Source organism: Taeniopygia guttata, chromosome 10, assembly GCF_048771995.1.
Source record: "Taeniopygia guttata chromosome 10, bTaeGut7.mat, whole genome shotgun sequence".
Lineage (NCBI taxonomy): Eukaryota > Metazoa > Chordata > Aves > Passeriformes > Estrildidae > Taeniopygia > Taeniopygia guttata.
In genome coordinates, this window is record NC_133035.1 from 14,212,978 (window position 1) to 14,232,215 (window position 19,238).

At 50.0% G+C, this 19,238-nt stretch overlaps 1 protein-coding gene across 2 annotated transcripts; it reads left to right on the forward strand.

The window, feature by feature from the left end:
- Positions 1-671: 671 nt before the first annotated feature.
- KLHL25 (kelch like family member 25) lies at positions 672-18,995 on the forward strand. Of its 2 annotated transcripts, XM_072933830.1 has the most exons (4): positions 672-871; positions 4,602-4,707; positions 10,880-12,710; positions 17,473-18,995. In XM_072933830.1, exon 3 carries the CDS (start codon positions 10,897-10,899, stop codon positions 12,664-12,666), a length of 1,770 nt encoding a protein of 589 aa, XP_072789931.1. In that variant the 5' UTR covers positions 672-871; positions 4,602-4,707; positions 10,880-10,896; the 3' UTR covers positions 12,667-12,710; positions 17,473-18,995. The 2 variants fall into 2 exon arrangements, with proteins under 2 accessions (XP_072789931.1, XP_030137258.1); XM_030281398.4 differs by lacking the exon at positions 4,602-4,707 and having other exon boundaries at positions 673-871.
- The last annotated feature ends 243 nt before the right edge of the window (positions 18,996-19,238 follow it).

Genomic DNA, 19,238 nt, shown 5'->3' on the forward strand with positions numbered 1-19,238 from the left:
GTGTTATGCGAAAATGTTATTCCTTTGAAAAAAGGTATTGTTTCTAAAGGAGCGGGGTTTTTTTCCAGCTTTAGCCCACACTGTTGTTGAAGCTGTCCCGTCCCCTCCGCTCCTTGCAGATGCCGGCAGCGACCCGCGGGTGTTCCCCACGCAGCCCGGGCCGGTCTCCGTGCGATGCCAGCTCCTTGTAGGCAGCGAGCCCCGCGGGTGGGCCTGCTGACCTTCACATCCCCCACGCACCCAAATTCTGCCGAGCGCGGCCATTTCACACATCTGCCGGAATTTCAGCCGCCTTTTGCTGACACCCCCTGTGCCGCCACACACGCGGGTGTGCGGTGCTGAGTGAGCGACACGCAGGGGACATCACGCCGCGAGGTGCCCATCCTGCGGGACATGCGGGGGCCAGGCCGGACCCCGCGGGGGAAAAAGCCGGGGCAGAGGGGGACGGGTTGGTGCCAGGGTTGGCTCCTGAGGGGGCCGCAGCGCAGCGCGGGCCGCTCCCCCGGGGAGCCCCGCAGCGCCCGGCGCGGCGGAGGGCGGCCCTGAGCCCGGGGACAAACCGCCCCCTCGCCCACAAACCGCCCTCCCGCCCTCCTATTGGTCGGTTCCCCCGCAGGGGGCGTGGCGTAGCGATACGTCACGGGAGTAGCGCTCGCTGATTGGTGGCGGCGGCGGCGGGCGGCCTCGCCCCCGCGGTCCCACGCGCGGCCGGGCCCGCCCGGCGGGTACATTGTGCGCGGGGCCGCGCCGGGCCCGCTCCGCGCTCCAGCCCTGCCCGATCCCTGCGTCCCTTATCCCCGCGTCCCTCATCCCCGCCACCCCGCGCTCGGGGCTCCGCGGCTCACGCAGATTGCAGCTCGGCCAAGCGGCGGTGAGTGTTTCCCCCCAGACCCGGGTTCGCACGTCGCTGCCGGAGCCCCTCCGAGCGCGGGGCTAGCAGGGCTCGGAGCCGCGGGGCGCGGATCTGCCGGCCCCCGGCTGGAGGGACCACGCGTGCTGCCCCCGGTACCGGCCCGCGGCTCGCTGGGGCTTCGGAGCATCGTGTTCCATAGGCAGGAAGAGGGAGGGGAAGGTCTTTTCACTTCTAAAGCAAAAAAAAAAATTAAACTCCAGCTGTTAATCTCATGAATGTGAAATCCGGGTGGCATTGCTTTTTGCTTTGTTTTTTTGTTTTTTTTTTTTCCCTCTTCTCTTTCGTCCCTATATATATCTCCCAAAACTGCGCTCCAAGGGACAGAACTTCCATGGCCTGTGATGAAATCAGTATTAAATCAGTTTGAACAAGTCTGTCTAGAGAAATGAGCAGGTTTGTGTGAGTGACTGAGCTGAGCTGACAGAGGAGAAAAATAGTTCTTCCTCCTTCTCCTGTCCTCACAGGCCCCTTTGTATTTAAAAAAGTTAAGAGCCTGTTTGGCAGTTGGGTTTTCTAAATTTTTTTTGTCTTTATTTTCTTTATCTCTCCGCTTGTGATTGTTGGGGTAAGGGGCTTAGACCAGCCAGACCCGTGCTTGGAAAATCTGCCCTCAGCTTTGCATAAGCAGACAGCTGAATGTTTCATACTATTCCAGTGGAGAGTCCAAGTGTCATGACTGCTCTGTTTTCCTTTCCTGGCAATCTCTGCCTGTGCTCTCTTGTGATCTGCTGGAGTGATTTCCTCAGCCAGGGTGCTGTGGCGTTTTATAGCCTTCCTCCAAACATACCAATTTTTCTCCAGGACAGATCAAGAGCCACAAGAAAAAAACAAACAACTCTGTAACCTTTATACTTTGACAGACAATTTCCCTTGTTTTTCCTTCTTCCTTCCTGCAGCTTGTGACACTTGTTTTTATTGAAGTTACCTTAGGAGCAACCCAAGATGTGTTCCAGTGTGGCCAGCTGCTGCTGTTGGCTCGGCTGCTCTGCTGACAGTCTCCATCCAGAGTCCTGAGCTCTCCTCTACTTTCTTGTCTCTGCTCCTGAGCTCTCCTGTGTGTTCTGCTCTCTGTCCATCTCTCGAAGAGTCTGACTCCTTAATGCTATGAGACCCTTTCTGGGGCCTCTCTGTTTTCCTGGTCCTGTTTTCTGCTGCAGATCAAATCTTATCGGAAAACATATTTTGTCTCTTTTGTGTCTTTAACCCCAGCCATCTGCTCTGGCTTATCTTTGTGATAAGCTCAAGTAAAGCACTTGGGAAGGAGGCATAGGTGGAAGTCTGCTCTGCAACAGGAAGGTGTGGGGTGACACAAGATTGTCAGAATTAGAAGCAGAGTGCAAATTGCTGCAGAGTTGCACCATAATTTGGACATGGGAGACTGTAAGCAGCTTCAGCACTGAGAACTTAAATTTCCCATTCCTTTCTTGGCCATTTTCTCAACTATTTGAGGATGGTTATCTGAAGTCCTCCTGCCTCAGCTTGTGTGTAGAGTGTGGTATCCTCTCATGCTGTGTTTGGGACAGGCTCAAGTAACTCAAGCAGGGAGGTTGGTGTCTCAGATGTGCTTTTGCAGAGGAGTTAAGGCCAGTTGAAAATGGTTTGGCTGAAGGAACAAGGCAAAATGAATTTGTGAAGGCGACAGCTTGGGGACAGATGACAAGATATTGCATAACATGTATTCCAAATGCATGAAAATGAGCATGAGTCTGATCCATGAGACAGTTCTTCTGGCTCTGGAGGGAGTGCTGGACATGGTCTGGTACTGAGATAAGGAGTGTGTGCATATCTGTGTGTACATATGCCACATGTGGATTATGAAAGCATTTTTGTCCCCGTGACAGTGACCAGCCGTTCCCAAAGCCTGCAGGAGTTCAGGCCTTTCTCAGCAGTCAGGGGAAGTTTTAAGCAATGTTAGGAGGCGGATGAGTGAAACATGAAGGGCAGGACGTGGCCATCTGTGGAGGTGGAAGAGGACAGGCAGAGTTGGAAATGGCAGCATTACAAAAGAGTGTGGGGCAGTGCCTTGGCGTGGCCCTGAGTAGGTGGGGCAGGACAGGCCATGGCAGCCAGGCTCGCTGTGCTCAGCGGCTGTGGAAGGGGCAGGTTTGGAGCCATGGCAGCACTTGACCTGAGGGCTGGATTTACCCTCTCTTTCATGGGCTGTAGTTGAATTGCAGTGAGTGTAGCTGGCTTTGCTGAAAACAGTGGCTGCAGGGATGCTGGCTAGGAAGCATTTAGCTGTAACAAGCCCCCCCAAGCCCCCTGGCCTGACCTTTAACCACCATCACATCGCTCTGTCTTTGCTTATCAGCTTTATATCCCCGCAGTGACTATTAGTATCACTCCAGCCAGAACACGCAGCTCTGTCTTTCCCCCATTGCTTGAGCCTGGGAATGCTGCATGTCCCATAACCACTGTCTACTTGCTGACCATTAGGCTCTGCAAAGACTACCAGTTTTATATGATAGCCTGTCACACTGTGGTGAGGCAAATGGATTACTGTACCACAGTGGCAATCTGGTCTGCTTGCAGTATGTGTGCAGGATGCCTGGGGCAGCCTGGGCTGCTGCAGGGATACCACAGTGGTACAGAACTTGCAAACTGAATGCGTGTTTTGATGCTGTGTGAGTTCTGAAATTAAAAAATCAGAGTTTTTTTTGTTCCTTCTGTCCAGAGCCAGAGGGCAATAAGCAATGCCCTGTCTTGCAGCCCCAGACCCTTCAATATCTGACAGTGCTTTACAATCCAGTTGGGAAAGGCTGTCCCCCGTGCCCAGCAGCATGAGGGGCTAATCCATTCAGGAGGCTGAGGGCCTCCCATCTCCAGGGCTCTGAACTCCAGCCAGAATTGCAAATGAGCAAACCAAACCTGGCAGCTGTACCATGATCTCCTGCCTGGCAGGGGAGTGGGGAAGGCAAAACAAAACCCCAGCTTAACTGGCCAGGCCCAAAATTGAAATCCTGCCCTGCCAGCCGGCAGGCAGACAGACCTGTTTGGTGTGAGCATCCGTGACAGAGCTTTTGGTCAGCCAGGCCACTGGAGCACTCAGCTCTGCCAGCCTCAGAGCTGGGAGAGTGGGAGGATCTGAATCAGATCTCCGGAGTCAGCAGCTGCTGTGGTTATTCTGGCATTAATTTGATGTATACCACATCTCATCTCCTAAACTCTCCCTGGGAAGTGGCATGTGGTTCCTGTGTTTGAAGTACCAAAGGCCTTTTGCCTTTGCAGTGCATTAGCAAGTTTGGCTCGCTTGAAAAGGACTTTATCCTGCTCAGATGGGGCTGGGGTAGGTACTGCAATCAACTAGACTGCTTCCATTCTGGAGCCTTTTTGGGTATAATTTGGAAGAAGGGATTGTGAACTCGCTGGTCTTCTCTGCAGCCCCCCCATTCATTTTGCAAGGCGCCTGTGATTGATCTGGCAGAATGGGACGTATTCACAAGCAGAGCTGGAGGGCAGCAGGAAGGACAAAACCCCACCACAGCCTCTGAAATGAATCACGGGCTCTGAAAAGATCCGCTGGGGTTAAGGCGGAGCAGTGAAAAGCTATTGTCTGGAGCCTGGACTGTGGCTAAAAGCATTATTTATCCCAATTTGGGTAGTGGTTGTAGGAGGGCGTGGTATTCCCAGGAACAGCAAAGCCAGTGTGCTTAGTGGTGAACATGAACTTTATTTGATTGTGTCACAGGTAGCTCAAGAAGCTTTTTGGAGTATCACACCTGCAGAGTAGCAAGTCCAATACCTGATTTGCAAATAGAACTGCAAGGATTGCATACAAAGAGGATTTCCTACAGGTATTTTTATTGTGGTTGGGGCATGGTTGCCTTTGACTCAGATGAGTGCATGTCATAGATTTGAGGCACTACAGCCCCTTTTAGCAGTGCTTTTGTGAGACGAAACAAGAATCTCACTAATTGGTTCAGCTTGGCAATAATGTTCTGATTTTCTATCAAGTGGCATTTAGTAGATTCTTGTGGTGGCTGTAGGCTCAGAGTGGGGCGTGGGTTTAAAGGGAGGAATGGTGGGTACTATTGAGGATGGGATATGAGAATATGAGTGGGGTATGAAACTCAAACTGAGTTTCAAAATGTTGATATATGTACCCGGATCTTCTCCAGACAATCTGATTCCTGGAGCCTCCAGAATTGGGCTTGGAAAACCTCCCAGTTTCTGTCTGAGCTAACAGAAGGAGCCTTTCACATGGTCTCTCTGTTTTCTGTCTAGGATGTACAGGCTAGACTAGGAAGTGAGAAAATGAGAAGAAATGATAAGGATGACTCCCATTCTCAAAGGTTGGGGCAGGATCAGAAATTCTGCACTGGGGGGATGGAGTCAGCTGCCTTTCCTTTGTTTGCCTATTTGCAAGTCTGGTGAAACATCAAGAGTTTGTCAGGAAGGGCAAACCCAGAGTGATACCCTCTGATTCACAGCAGTTACGTTGTCTGAATTCCAGCCTGCAAAATCCCGGTTGCATCTTTGCTGTGTTAGTCATCCTGAAGAGAACAGGATCAAATTTGGCTGACACAGGCAAACCACTAAATTCACTGGAATTGCTAGAGATGAACTCGACCTGTAAGAGAGCAAAGTCTGCATGCAGGCACACAGTGTGGACAGAGCAGAGGGCATGCCTGGGAGATGATGCACTGAAGGTCCCGTGCTGCCCACCTGGCAGCAGCCCAGGCTCCACATTCAACGAGTGTGGTGCTGCACTAAATGCCAGGTGCAATTTTAATTCCTTTCATCTCAAGCACTCTTGACAGAAGAGCATTATTAGTGTTGAGCATTTCAAGCAGCTCCAAGCTGTGTACCTGACGCTCCGCTGTGTTATGCAAGGACAGGAAAATCATCTGAAAACATCTTCACATTTGTTCCTTCCCCTTTCTTGTTTTATATGTCTCTTCCCCACCATCCTTTCCTGTTTTCTGTTGGGTTTTTTCTGCTTTTGAAGCTCAGGCTGCCTCTGAGTACGTGAGTGACTGCATGTAACAGATCCCCTTTCTCAAACCTTTTGATGGTCTCCAGTGCTGGGAAATTGCATCTGAAACACGGCTGTATCTGGCTCTCTGTGTGACAGCATGATGCCTCACTGCTCTTTCTCCTAAGCAGTTTTGCAAGGAGCTCTTCCCTGTGAAGGCAACACAGTGGGTGACTTTTATATTTCTACTTTGCTACTCCCTACAGTAAAAAGGGAGAAATTGGTTCTATAGCAGTAATTTTGGCCTGGAATAATGCTGCTGGCCTAAGCACCAGGTGGTGGAGTCCATGAGAGAGCATTGGAAAGGTGCAGATATTTGGGATGAGAGAGCAGGCACATTACTAATTAAAAGAGAATTGATCCCACCGCTTTCAGGGAGAAGTTAAACTTTGACTGAATTCAAGACAGTGTTTCACCTGTCAGGGTTGATTCTGTGAGATGGAGAGAAAATAAACATGAATCTTATGCCTGTTGTCACTGGCCATTCCAGGTGGGTCTGCTTTGATTTGGAAGGAGTGTTTGTATGTTGTAGTGCAGCCCATGCATAGAGGGGCCCATACAGCTTCTTGGGAATGAAACTCTGCTGCAGTGTGAGCAGCTTTATCCAGGTCTTCTGAGCTGAGCCAGCAAGGAACCTTACTGCTTATTTATTTACTTATTTACAGCTTTAAATAGTTCATGGTTGAGTGGGGCACAAAAAGAAACGTGTTCTACTTGCTTCTCTCATGGGCAAAACAAAGTGCCAGCTTCAGACCATGGGACTTGGGATTTTTGGTGGTGTTTAGCCAGTCTTTATGATCTTGGAAGAACATTTATAAACCCTGTAGTTTTGCTTTTCTAAGCAGAAACAATTCTTGATCCCCTGAAGTCCCACTGGGGAGCATATTAATCACTCTCAAATCTTGTCCTCTTGAAAGCAAGCAGGATCTCAGCTGGTGATTCCCTGCAGGTAGTGAATGAAATTGGAGATTTGTGGAGAGCCTGTTGGTTTGAGATGCAGGGGGAACCCCAAGCCTGGCTAATTGTAGTTGATGTATCAATAGCCTTTCTAAGCTATCCTCTCATATGCAGATCTTTTCAGACTGGGGACAGGGCCTGATACAGCTTCAAAGTATCTGTCTAAGAGGCACTTGGATTTTTCAAGAGGTGGTAGAGTGTCTCCTGAGGTTCTCCTAAAGGACCATGCCAGCAGGGCGCTGGAAGGGTGACCCATCAGCCTGGGAGGGAAATCTTCTGCTGGGGTGTGGTTTGTAGGAAGCAAAAGGCACTCGGACAGGAGAGCTGTGATTCTTGATGTGGGGTGTTTGGCCAGCTCTGTGCTTTTGTTTTTCCCCATGTTCTCTTTGCAAGCTTTGTCCTGTCCAGAGAGACTGCTGGGGCGTTTTCTTCATGAGCTGAGATTTGAGGGGTCTTTTTTTCTTGAGCCAACTCCTTCCCTCTTTCAGGATTGCTGTCTGCTGTGTCTGGATGAGTGGAAGGATTTTCAAAGCAACCTTATCTTGCTCTGCTGGAAAAAAACCTGTCTTTCCCATCCTGGCTGTACAAAGGCTGCAGACAGCCAGGGGAATACTTCAGCCAGCAGACAGCATTGGATAGCTGTCAAAAAGCTGATGCCCCTCTGCCCTCATCCATATGGAAGAAGGATTATTATCTGCCTCTGCGTGCAGTAAGGTCCCTTTAAAAGGTTACACAGTAGATACTTATTTTTTCAATAACTGCCTTTCGAGGGAAAAAAAATGAATGCAGCTTGGAAAAATTCAAGCCCCAATTTGTTCAGGTCATGCCTTCTGCAGTTCCCATTGACATGGCTGTTCCAACAGCAGCTTCCTGCATGATGGAAGATGCAGCTGGGAGCTCTGATAACCCCCGGGCTCTCACAGAGCAGGTGGGAGCTTGGCAAGGGCCACTGACAGGTTGCTGTGTGTAAAGTACTCCTCATTCAGAGTGGTTCTGCTTTTTCTCTTCAGCTCAGTAGCTGGGTGAGGGATCAAGGAGTGTGGTAGGGGCCAAATTGTGCTCTGCATGCATCTGCTTCAGAGAAGTGTCACAGGTCCAGCCTGCTCATGGCTGCAGTTAAACATGGCTTAAATTGAAGCATTCCTGTGCACATCATGAAATTGTAGAAGACACTTTGCCTACAGGCTTCTGAGGTTTGTCAACTGCAACATTTTGGAAGAAACCTGCCAGATGAAGTAGCTGCTGCCTGCAGTTTCTGTTTGTCAGATATGGGTGAGGTGATGCCAAGGTCTCTGGTAGGCTGAGGCATGGTAGGCTGAGGCATGCAGTGAGAGGAGTTTGTGAGGGGAAAGATTAGTGTTTGCCACTTTTCTGCTTGTGCCCAGCTATGACAGGATCCAAGAAGCTCTCAGAAAAAGCTGTTTGGGTGTTGCTGAAAACCACAAGCAAGGCTTTCTGGTGAGATGGCTGCACCCCAGAGTTCAGGGGCTGCTTTAGTTTCAGTTTAATGGTCTGTCTAGCCCTGCTTGTTTGTGACCAGGGACATCCAGTGTCACAACCCCAGTCCAGGAGAGGCCAAGTAAAGGGGTTTTGACTGTAGCCTCTTTAACTTTCAGAATTCCAGCTGTGTTGGGGCTCAGTTGGTGCCAGTAGTGTACATGATAGACATAGCAGTGCTGGGAACTGGACTGCAATCTGCCAATTTGCTCACTGGATATTTTTCAGTACATATAAGATAGAAATATTATTTGCCTCCAAATTCCCTGGGATAGATATTTCATGCTGGAAGCCTGAAATTTGAAATATGTGTGTGTGTGGGTGCACACATGTGATATATGTATGTGTCCTTCTGTGTATGTATATATAAAAAATGGCCTTGCTGCAGCTTTTATATAGACATTTCAATTTCTAAATTACCTGGTCCTTCCACTCTGAGTAGGTGCTTTTAATCTTAGTGTCAGAAAAATCATTGCTGCCTTTGTGCAGTCTCTGTGTTTGTTTCCATAGCTGTCCTATATAAATTGCTTCTTTTTTTGTGCATAAGCAAATCAAAGGTTAACACTGAATAGTTGACCTGAGCTGTGAGAAAAGAAAGCTGTAGCAGTGGCAGGGTGGTTTCTGAGGTTGTAGGAATAGGAACCTAAATCAATAGCTTTTAGCAGGCTCATAAATGTTTCATTTGTATTCCTCGCTTCAGCGTTGACATGGGAATCCAAATAACCCCTTAAATTGGTGTTGTTCCTGTGCTGGGTGTAGATGTTGGAAACATTTCCTTCAGATGCACTTCAAAGTGCTGTTCCATAATGGCATTTTCCTTCCTGTTTTGGAGCCTTGGTTGTGCACAGCTTCCAGTCTCGAGTGAAATGAGCTTGTCAGCCTCCATCCGAGGCTGCCAGAGTTTGGGCCATGGATATGGACATGGACATATCCCACCCGAGTACCCACATCAGTGTTCCTGCCCCAACTCAGAGGTTGAGTAGGGCTTGTGGCTGCTTGGGCAAGCTGTTGTTTCTGCATGGAGAAGCACAGAGACTTTTCCCTGGACTGTGACACAGCCCTGAGGAATGAGTGAGGCCTTGAGAAGACCAACCTCAATAACTCTTGACAGTGCGTGGGGAAGGAGCAACATGCCCACAACTGTTTGTCTAATTCAGACTCTTTTGGAGGCACTGGAGAAGTAGGGCAGGAAGCTCATGAGCAGAGCTTGAGTCAGGCAACTTATCTGGCCATCTGCCTCCTCCTGAGGTCATCCACCCGTGGAGTGTGGGAGGGTTGAGGAGCTCCAGGTCACTGCCAGGTCAAGGCTGTGACCTGCTGACAGCCTGGGAGCAGGGTGGCCATTCTCACAGCATTTTGTGGTTTCCTCCAAGACCCCAGTGCTGGCTGGGGAGGACTGGGATCATCTGCAGACCTTGTGTTTGCAGGCTGGAAAGACCCTTGAGAAATCCCAGCCTGTGAAGAGCAAGTTAAAAGAAACACCATCCAAGCAACATTAACAAAAAGAACCCATCTAAAAACCCTTCCCCAACTGTCTTGTCTAAACAATGCAGTGACTGGAGTGAAAGTTGACTCCATTTTGATTTTTTCAGGTTCATTTTTCAAACCTCAGGACAACTTCTGTATTTACTTTCTCCTATAAGAGAGGGCTGTGCATGTGTATCTGTCTGCTTTAGTTACATGGGAAGCAAAACACAGCTGGCTAAAGTATTTTGGAGTAAATGACTTGGATTTTATCATCTAGGTAGTATTAATTTGATTAATCCAAAGGGGTTTTCTTCTGCAGGCAAGGATTGGTATCAGGTAGCACTTAAGTGAAATCGTAGCTAATAAAAGCCTTGTGTTTGATTCTGCCTGTCTGGTAAAAAACATAATTTATGTTTTTCTTTTGTCTTATTCTGAATAGAATCTGTCTGGAAAAATGTTTAAGTCACATGAGGTGTCTGGTGAGTTTTATTACCAAAAAGTGCAACAAATGGGTTTGGTAAAATCGGTTCAAACTTTTGGCTTCTGTTGGTAATTAAATATTTTGTAAATAAAACCTATAGCAGTTGCTTTTCCTAAACCTGCAGTAATCTACATGAAAATCAGAAGCCAAACTTAATTTCTGCTGAGCCAAGAACAGACCAATGCCCTTTATCCTGGATAGTCTGCTCTCTCTCTGCTGTTTTCTAAGGAAAAATAACTCTTCTGCGGTTTGCCAATACCCTCTGGGGGCTGTTGAAACAATCTCCACCAAGTTTGGTGTGTGTTTGCCTCACTCTGTTGCTCCTTTGTTGAAACCAAAGCAGAATTTCCCCCTTCACCCTGCTCTGCTTTCTTTTTTGGAGGATGCGAGGGCGCAGGAGGAAAGGGCTGTGCAAGCCAGGGTGCAGGAGCAGCCATGGAGCAGGAGCCACCGGGATGTCACCTGGTGCTTTGAGATCCACTGGCAGTGTCCCAGGGTTGGATAACTGTGTGTGTTCTCCATGCCTTATGGAGACAAGGGAATAAGGGAGGACAAGGGAATAATGGTTTCCCCGTTTGTCTCCCTGCAGGCAAGAGCTCTGCCACCATGTCCGTCAGCGTCCACGAGAACCGTAAATCCCGCACCAGCACCGGCTCCATGAACATCTTGCTTTTCCACAAGGCCTCCCACCCCGACTGCGTCTTGTCCCACCTGAACACCCTGCGGAAGCACTGCATGTTCACCGATGTCACCCTCTGGGCAGGGAACAGGTCGTTCCCGTGCCACCGGGCAGTGCTGGCTGCCTCCAGCAGGTACTTCGAGGCCATGTTCAGCAACGGCCTCCGGGAGAGCCTGGATGACGAGGTGAACTTCCATGACAGCCTCCACCCAGAGGTGCTGGAGCTACTGCTGGACTTCGCGTACTCCTCTCGGATCATTATCAACGAGGAGAATGCCGAGTCCCTCCTGGAGGCCGGGGACATGCTGCAGTTCCATGATGTCCGAGATGCAGCGGCTGAGTTCCTGGAGAAGAACCTCTACCCTTCCAACTGCCTGGGCATGATGCTGCTCTCCGATGCTCATCAGTGCCGGCGGCTCTATGAGCTCTCCTGGAGGATGTGCCTGGTCAACTTTGAGACTGTTCACAAGAGTGAGGACTTCAACAACCTCTCCAAGGACACTTTGCTGGACCTCATCTCCAGTGATGAGCTGGAAATCGAGGATGAAGAAAAGGTCTTTAAGGCTGTCATGCAGTGGGTGAAATACGATCTGGATGAGCGGAAGGCTTATCTCCCAGAACTTTTGAGGAATGTTCGTCTGGCTTTGCTTCCTTCTGAATGCCTCAAGGAAGCCTTGGCTTGCGAGGACTTGATCATGGTGGATGAAAGGAACAAGCTTGTCCTGGATGAAGCTATTCAGTGCAAGAAGAAGATCCTCCAGAATGATGGGGTGGTCACCAGCCTCTGTGCCAGGCCTCGCAAAGCTGGGCACACCTTGCTGATCCTGGGAGGACAGACCTTCATGTGTGATAAGATCTACCAAGTGGATCACAAAGCAAAGGAAATTATTCCCAAAGCAGACCTGCCGAGTCCACGGAAGGAGTTCAGTGCCTGTGCCATCGGCTGCAAAGTGTACATCACTGGAGGCAGGGGCTCAGAGAACGGGGTCTCCAAAGATGTTTGGGTTTATGACACCGTGCATGAGGAATGGTCCAAAGCTGCCCCAATGTTAATTGCTCGGTTTGGGCATGGCTCAGCCGAATTGGAAAACTGCCTGTATGTGGTTGGTGGACACACTGCAGTAGCTGGAGTCTTCCCTGCGTCTCCTTCTGTTTCCTTGAAGCAAGTAGAGAAGTATGACCCCATATCCAACAAGTGGATGATGGTGGCTCCGCTGAGAGACGGAGTGAGCAACGCTGCAGTGGTGAGCGCCAGGCTGAAGCTCTTTGTCTTCGGTGGGACCAGCATCCATCGAGACATGGTGTCCAAAGTGCAGTGCTATGATCCAGCTGAGAACCGATGGACGATCAAAGCCGAGTGCCCGCAGCCCTGGCGCTACACGGCCGCTGCTGTCCTGGGCAGCCAGATCTTCATCATGGGAGGAGACACGGAGTTCACGGCAGCCTCCGCCTACCGCTTCGACTGCGAGACCGACCAGTGGACACGCATCGGGGACATGACGGCCAAGCGCATGTCCTGCCACGCCCTGGCCTCGGGGAATAAACTCTATGTGGTAGGAGGGTACTTTGGCACTCAGAGGTGCAAAACGCTGGACTGCTATGACCCTATGTCAGACACATGGAACTGTATCACCACGGTGCCTTACTCGCTCATCCCCACAGCTTTTGTCAGCACCTGGAAGCACTTGCCCTCGTGATGAGGGGCAGGGCCTGGGGGCTTGTTTCCAGGAGGTCAATGAAGGTAAGGGTCTCCTCCTCATAAATTAAAAATTTCTGTCTTGCCTCAGTTGTATCTCCACACACCATGCTGAAGCCACAGGTGCTCATGAAGTAATTATATGGGAAGGGAACATTTAAAAATGAGATGCAGAGCCAGGAAAGAATAAACAGCTCTGCAGTGCTCTAGTGTAAATTTAGATAGTTCCAAGAGTTATCTTATTTCCAGGTGATCCTTCCAGTATCTTAAGAGATACATCTACGTAGATTACGCTCTTCTCCCTCTGCTCCAAAGGAGCAGTCTCACCCTTCTGTGGGGGAGTGGATGGGCAGATGAGTCCACACCTGCTCTCACCATGGAATACATCCTGTTCCCATGCAGTTGAAGGAGTTAAGGTTCCCAAAAACACTTTTATGTGACTCCTGGGCGATACCAGGGCAACAAGTGCTTTGGAATGTCTCCATAGTTTGATATTTTTGCTGATTTTCTGGGTGATGTATTTAGAGCTGATGAATATGTAGGCAAGCAGCCCTTGGAATGCCAGCAAATCCTGGTTCTCTTTTTATGCTCTCTGTTTACATTTCAGTGGGTAGCAGAAGCAAAAGCACAGAAGCCATGTTGCATTTGATGGTCTTGGTGTTTATTTATCATCAAACAGTTACTTGTTAAATCAGAACTTCTGAGACTTCTGTGTCAGACCTGAGTGGGAGGGAAGAGGTTTTGTAACCAGAAGAATGTGTTTATCAGTGTTTTGGGTTGTGTGAGAATAAGAAAGTTGGTGGAAACCCATGCTGTTGTGTCTCATTCTGGCGCTCCATTTTTCTCTTGCTGATGGAAGGAGCTCCTGCAGTGCCCCTGGGACAGGGTTTCTGGTTCCTCCTCTCTCCTGCCCAGTGGGGCATTTGATTGCCGTTCTGGTTGTCAGTGTGGCTCCACAGGGCTTTTTGCATGTCCTCACCAATCTGTGCTGAGATGCAGCTGGCCTGGCAAAGCCCAAAAACACTTCTCACATTGCATGTGAAAGCAGGCAGTGATACAGGCAACACTTAGATAGCATCACCTTCCCAGGAAGTCAGTAACACATCTGCTAGCTCAGTGTGCAGGTTTTTTGGTGCCAGCAGCACACACAGCCCTGCTTTGGTGGTTGCAGCCTACATCCAGCCAGCTGAAGGAGCTGGGAAACCCTCACGTGTGGGTGTGGGATTGACAAGCTTCACTTACAGTTTTATTTGGAAAGTGGGGACTGCGGGAAGGGAAATTCTTCCACAGACTCATCAAAATCCACTTCACTTAATACAGGGAAGAAGGAATGCTGCCCAAACCCTCTAACACCCTCTCACTTCCCTGCTTTCCACTTGGTGTGGTTGGTGTGCCTGGGAATTACCCAGTGGGTGAATTTGCTGGTACCTCCCAGTGATCATCTTTTTTGATGCCAGATGGGAACCAAGGAGGAGTTCCTAGCACCTCAGCCAGGCATTAGCCCAACATGACCACCTGCTTTTCTCAGGTGGGAAAAAAATCACCCAGGGCATTAGGCTGGCCTTTGTGAAACACCTGGTTTTAATATGGGTTGGACAACCATGAGGGCAGGGCAAGAGTGGAAAGGGTTAAAATGAGACCTTAAATTGTTCCTAACACTGTAAGAAAATGGCCTTTCCAAATTCTCCTCCTGAGGCGTTGCCTAGCATCTGTCACAGTGGCTCAGTAATCTAATTAACTGTCACTCGGCTATTAAATATTGCAGCGGAGACTGTGAGGACTCCATCATTTTCAGCTCAGGTCAATGGGGCCTCCCTTTAAGAGCCATCCTAGAGCTGACAGTTAATTTTCTCTGGTAGCAGATGCATCTGAATATTAAAGCCCAACACCGGCCACATGGCTGGGAGTAGGAATAGGGAGTAGTTCGAGATGGGAGTTGATTCCTCAGCCACTGAATAAAAAACAGTCTTCAAAGTCACAGTGATGTTATTTTCCTCTCCTAGATTTTTCCTTCCTACTGTATTTGGGTTTTTCAGACCTAATAAATAGCTTTTTGGGGGTTGTATTGATACTTCTCTCCCCCTGTAATCGGGAGGCTGACACAAGCACAGAAAACTAGGAACTGCAAATAAAATTGGTGAAAAGTCACTGTGTGAGGGTTTTATGTGCTTTTTTGGCTCTGCCTTCAGTCTTCGGTTAAAAGAGCTATTTAAAATACGTGCAAGCTCTTGCCAGAAAGAATGTCTGTCCACATGATTTTTCTAGAGTGAGGTATTTTTTTTTTAGTTAATCTTATTTCATTTAGTGAGTGAATGTCCCTGATATGTACATGCTGCCCACACTGCAGCAGCCACATCCCATGTGCCTACCTTGGTTGTCCTGGCTGTGCAAAAGCTGGGCTTGGGGACTGGGGTAATTGGCTGTAGGATCCTATGGCTATGATCCAGTTCACCCCATTGTCCTATTGCAGGTCTGGCCGAGGGGTTTTCTAGTTTGCAGCTCCCACCGTGGAAGATCTCTGCTCAAACACCTGATTTGGTCCTTATTCTTCAAGTAGGGATGCCCAGAAGGCAGGCTGGCCACTTTCCTATGGAACTGCCTCCCCTCACCTGGAAAAACTCAGGAGCAGCCACCCCTCAGAGCAGAGCAAGGTGGGCTGGTGGAAAAAGGCCTGGGCAGTCACATGGCAGGACACAGTACTTTGTACTCATGGAAAAAACAACCTCCCACCCGTAAACTAGTCCCTGAAAACCAAATAGTCTGTCCTTGACAAATGTTGGTCATAAACCACCCAGCCTGCTTTTTGTATAAAGCGTAAAACTGATCAGCTGGAAAAGCTTCCTTGAGGGCATGGCCTTGGCCCTTCCCGGGCAGAGCGGGGACACGTTTCAACAGAGGTCCCAGCACTGCTGCCAGGAAGGCTGTGTGACATTAATTTAGTGCTTATTACCCACAGTTAATTCCAGGCATCAAGTGTGATTAGCAGTATGAAACGTGAAAGCCTCATCCCCTCCCACCCAAAGTAGTGGAGCCATAGGGGAGGCAAACCATGACAAATGAGCACTTGGCTAATACAGACTCTGTGTTGATAAGGACAAGTACAGCCCAGCCCAGGGCAGGGTGGTGGGTGGTTTGTCACAGTCCTGTGCAGAGACAGGTGATGGGGACAGCTCAACCCCTCTCCAGAGGTGACTTCAGGCAGCACCAGGAACAGGTTCTCCAAGCTGCCTGTCTCCACATTAAAGTGGCTTCCTCAAACTATCTGTCCTGTGTGACACCCTCATTTTCACAGAGCAGAGGCACAGATGGGGGTAGGATGGCCACTTCAGGTTTCGTGGTCCAGCCAGGGAAGCTGAAATGGAAATGGGAGTCCCTGCATCCCTCTGTGCTGCCTCCTGAGCCTCAGATGCTCTCCTAGGGTAGAGATGTTGGAATTTCCATCTCCAAACAAACAGGACAACCCAAACCCTGTAGCATCAAGGAGCCAGGAGTTCCCCTGCCCAGAGGTTCCTGATCAGGTGCTTTTTAGGTCCTGCAGGACCCTCCTCACAGTCTTCACTGTAGGGAGCAGAGGTTGGTACCTGGGCACTGCTCAGGCACTGCTGATTCCTGGGACACATCCAAAAGCTCAGAGTAGATTTTGTGGCTTCCAGTGGAGCTCTTTGGTGTGTTTAGCTCCCATGAGGGCTGCAGGTGGCACCAGCAGCTGGTGCCTGCCTTTGGGTGAGTGCTGAGTGACTGAGGTTGAAGGGTTTTGAGGCTGTTCTGAAAACACCTGAATTCTGAAGGCACCCAAAATCTGAACTTTGGCCCCAGAGCTCCTGCAAAGATTTAGGCTGTGTGCCAGGCCCTGAGCTGTATTCTGATACCACACTCACACTGGGAATTGGGTCAGCTCCATGGCTTTTCCTGGTTATTATATTACAGCTTAGATAACAAGCCTTTTGCAAAGACACTTCTACAGCTGCTGCCTTCCGTGTGGAGCAGTGCTTTCACCTTGCAGCGTGCATCATGCACAGAGCCCTGCTCACAGAAAGGCACTTTCCCATGCCAAGACCTGTGTACCTGCAAAGAGCAGCCCGAAAAAAACTCAGGATATCTCCTGGCTCCTAGAGGCTGCTGCTCACCTGCATGCTGCTGGGGTGGGTGGTTGCTTGCAACCTGCTGGAATTCCTGGAGCCGAGTCACAGCTGGTTTCTCCCTGTGGCTCCTAGGGAAACCCATTTGCATGTGTATAATAGGGAGGCAGGATAAACAGGGATTGCAGTTTTTCTGCCACTGCTGCTCTTTCCATGTGGCTGGTTGTCTCTGAAGCCAGTTTATCAAGCAGTGTTGGAAGGGAGTGGCTGGCTGGGGAGGAAAGTCGATGAAAATCAGGCTTTTCCTAACCCTGGGCAGATGGAAACATGTGCAGTCTGACTTGGCCCCAGACTGTATTAATCAACCCCTTGGAAATGTCAATGATACAGATGTTTTTGGAGGAACCTGTGGAAAAAGAGAAAAAGGGTCTTTTTGTTTTCTCTGTTCCTGGGCCCTCCTCCCTGCCCTAAAAAAAAAACAGAGTGAAAACTTTTCCCTCAATTTTTCATTCCCTTATCATCTCCACCAAAGTTTGCTACCTGGCTCTGAGCCCTCCCCAGCAAAGCCCCTGTCCTGTCCTGCACAAGCAAAGAACACCCCAGCTCCTAAAGAAACCAGCTGCTTTCCACCCACCTCAGGGAATTGGGGTGGGGGTTACCCATGAGTGCCCTGTGTGGGCTGAGCTGAGCATCTCAAAGGTTAATGAGCTTTCTCTTTCCTTCCCCAGATGCCAGAGTCACATCCATGTCCCCTCTCTCGCGGCTGGAGCCAACACAGTGACCGAGAGCCTCCCGTCCTCCCGCCCAGGCAACTTCCACCTCCCTTCCTGACAGGAGGAGTGGGAGCACAGCTGGTCCCCTCTGCCAGCATCATGCCAGGGGGTCACCAAGGGCTACCCAGCCTCGCCACTGGTCACTGGCCTCTGAGCAGGGATGGAGCCGAGGGCACTGCCTTGCCAGGCTGGGCACAGGGATGGCTTGTGGGCTCCTATGGAACAATAGGGTTGGGGAGATGGAGACTGCATCCCTCAGCAGGTGGTAGCCCTTTGGGCTGGGTAGCCCTTTTTGTTACTCAGTTGGGGACCTTAAGAGATATTAATATGTTTTTCTCTAAGGCAGTGAACTTGCCATTGGCAGTGTTTGCTCTTTGGGTGATTTGGAAGTGTTTGTTAAAGGGAACAAGGTGAGAGCACCTGGCTCTCCCCATCCTCTGGCCATTTCATGGAGGTAATGGCTATTGAAATATTAAAACACAGGAGCTTGGGATGGCTGCCAGCAGCACCACATACTGTGACAAAACAGGGCAGATGCCTTTTGGATTGTATTTTGGGCCTTTTAAATTTTTCCCCCCTCCCTTTCCTCGCTGCTGTGATTTGGTCAGAGGCTGGGTAGCTCCCCACACACAGCTGCTGGGAAGAGCACAGGGCTCTGTTAGTGTGCCAAGGCAGCAGCACCACTGCCAAGATATTCCCCAGATAAAGCCCACTGCAAGCTCAGAGCCGGTCTGCTGAGCTTCCCTGCGCGTGGGTGAGGCTCTCATTAGCAAAGGAGCAGAAAAAGGGGTGCAGTGGGGAGCGCATGTGCCTTGGGAAGGGGCACCATGGCTCCAGCAAGGCCTCAGAGGGAGAGCAAGAGAATTAGGGCAGCACTGCAGGGTGGGCTGGGGAGGGATCCCCCTCCTTCCTGCTGCACCCCACACCCTCACTTCCCCTTGGAGAGAGGTGAGCATTTCTGAGTGTGCTGCCTGCCAGCATTGGGCTGAGGCTGCCCCAGGTTATCCACGCACGCTGGCTGCCAACTGTGTTTGGGATTATGCATCCAAGAGCTGTCAGCCCGAGCCATTCCTCATTTTGCTGGGCAGGAAGGCACGTGGATTTCGGCTGTCAGTGCAGGGATGCAGCTCCTGACTGGCCTCTCTGGGACTGGCCGCTGCTGAGGACTGGTCCTGCACTGCCCCACCATCCTGCTTCCCTGCACAGCAGATCTCCAGATTCTCCAGGCTTGCCTCTCACCCCTGGATGAGGCTGGGCTGTAGCCTGGCCAGCTGAATGATGCAATGCCATGAAAAGCCTTGACACAGCTTCAAACAGCAGAGGTCTTTTCGGAGCAGCGGGTGCCGGGAAGAACACACGTTCCGCACAGCCAGTCTGCCATCAGCTGGATGACGTTTATTTACATCTTCTAGTCTTTTTTTTTTTTTTTTTTCCCTTCAGCTGCTTGTGAACTTTAATAAAAATGATGATCTGGGAAACTGTTTGTGTGTTTTTCACAGGAGTCTTCATTCAAAAGTTGGATTTAGGTCTAATAACAGGGCCGAGGACTAATAACAGGGTTGGCACTCTGTGGGGTGGTTCACAAACAGCCTCCAAAGCAACCAGCCCAGCTGTAATTATTATTGCTTCAGTGCTTGGGAAACTGAGGCACAATGTCAAGTGTCTTGTCCAAGGTTAATGGCAGATCTGGGAATTAAGTCCAGGGCTCCTCATGTCCTGAG

Bases quoted from the DNA above. Each gene is read 5' to 3' on its own strand.
- KLHL25 (XM_072933830.1), top strand. From the start codon at position 10,897: ATGTCCGTCAGCGTCCACGAGAACCGTAAATCCCGCACCAGCACCGGC.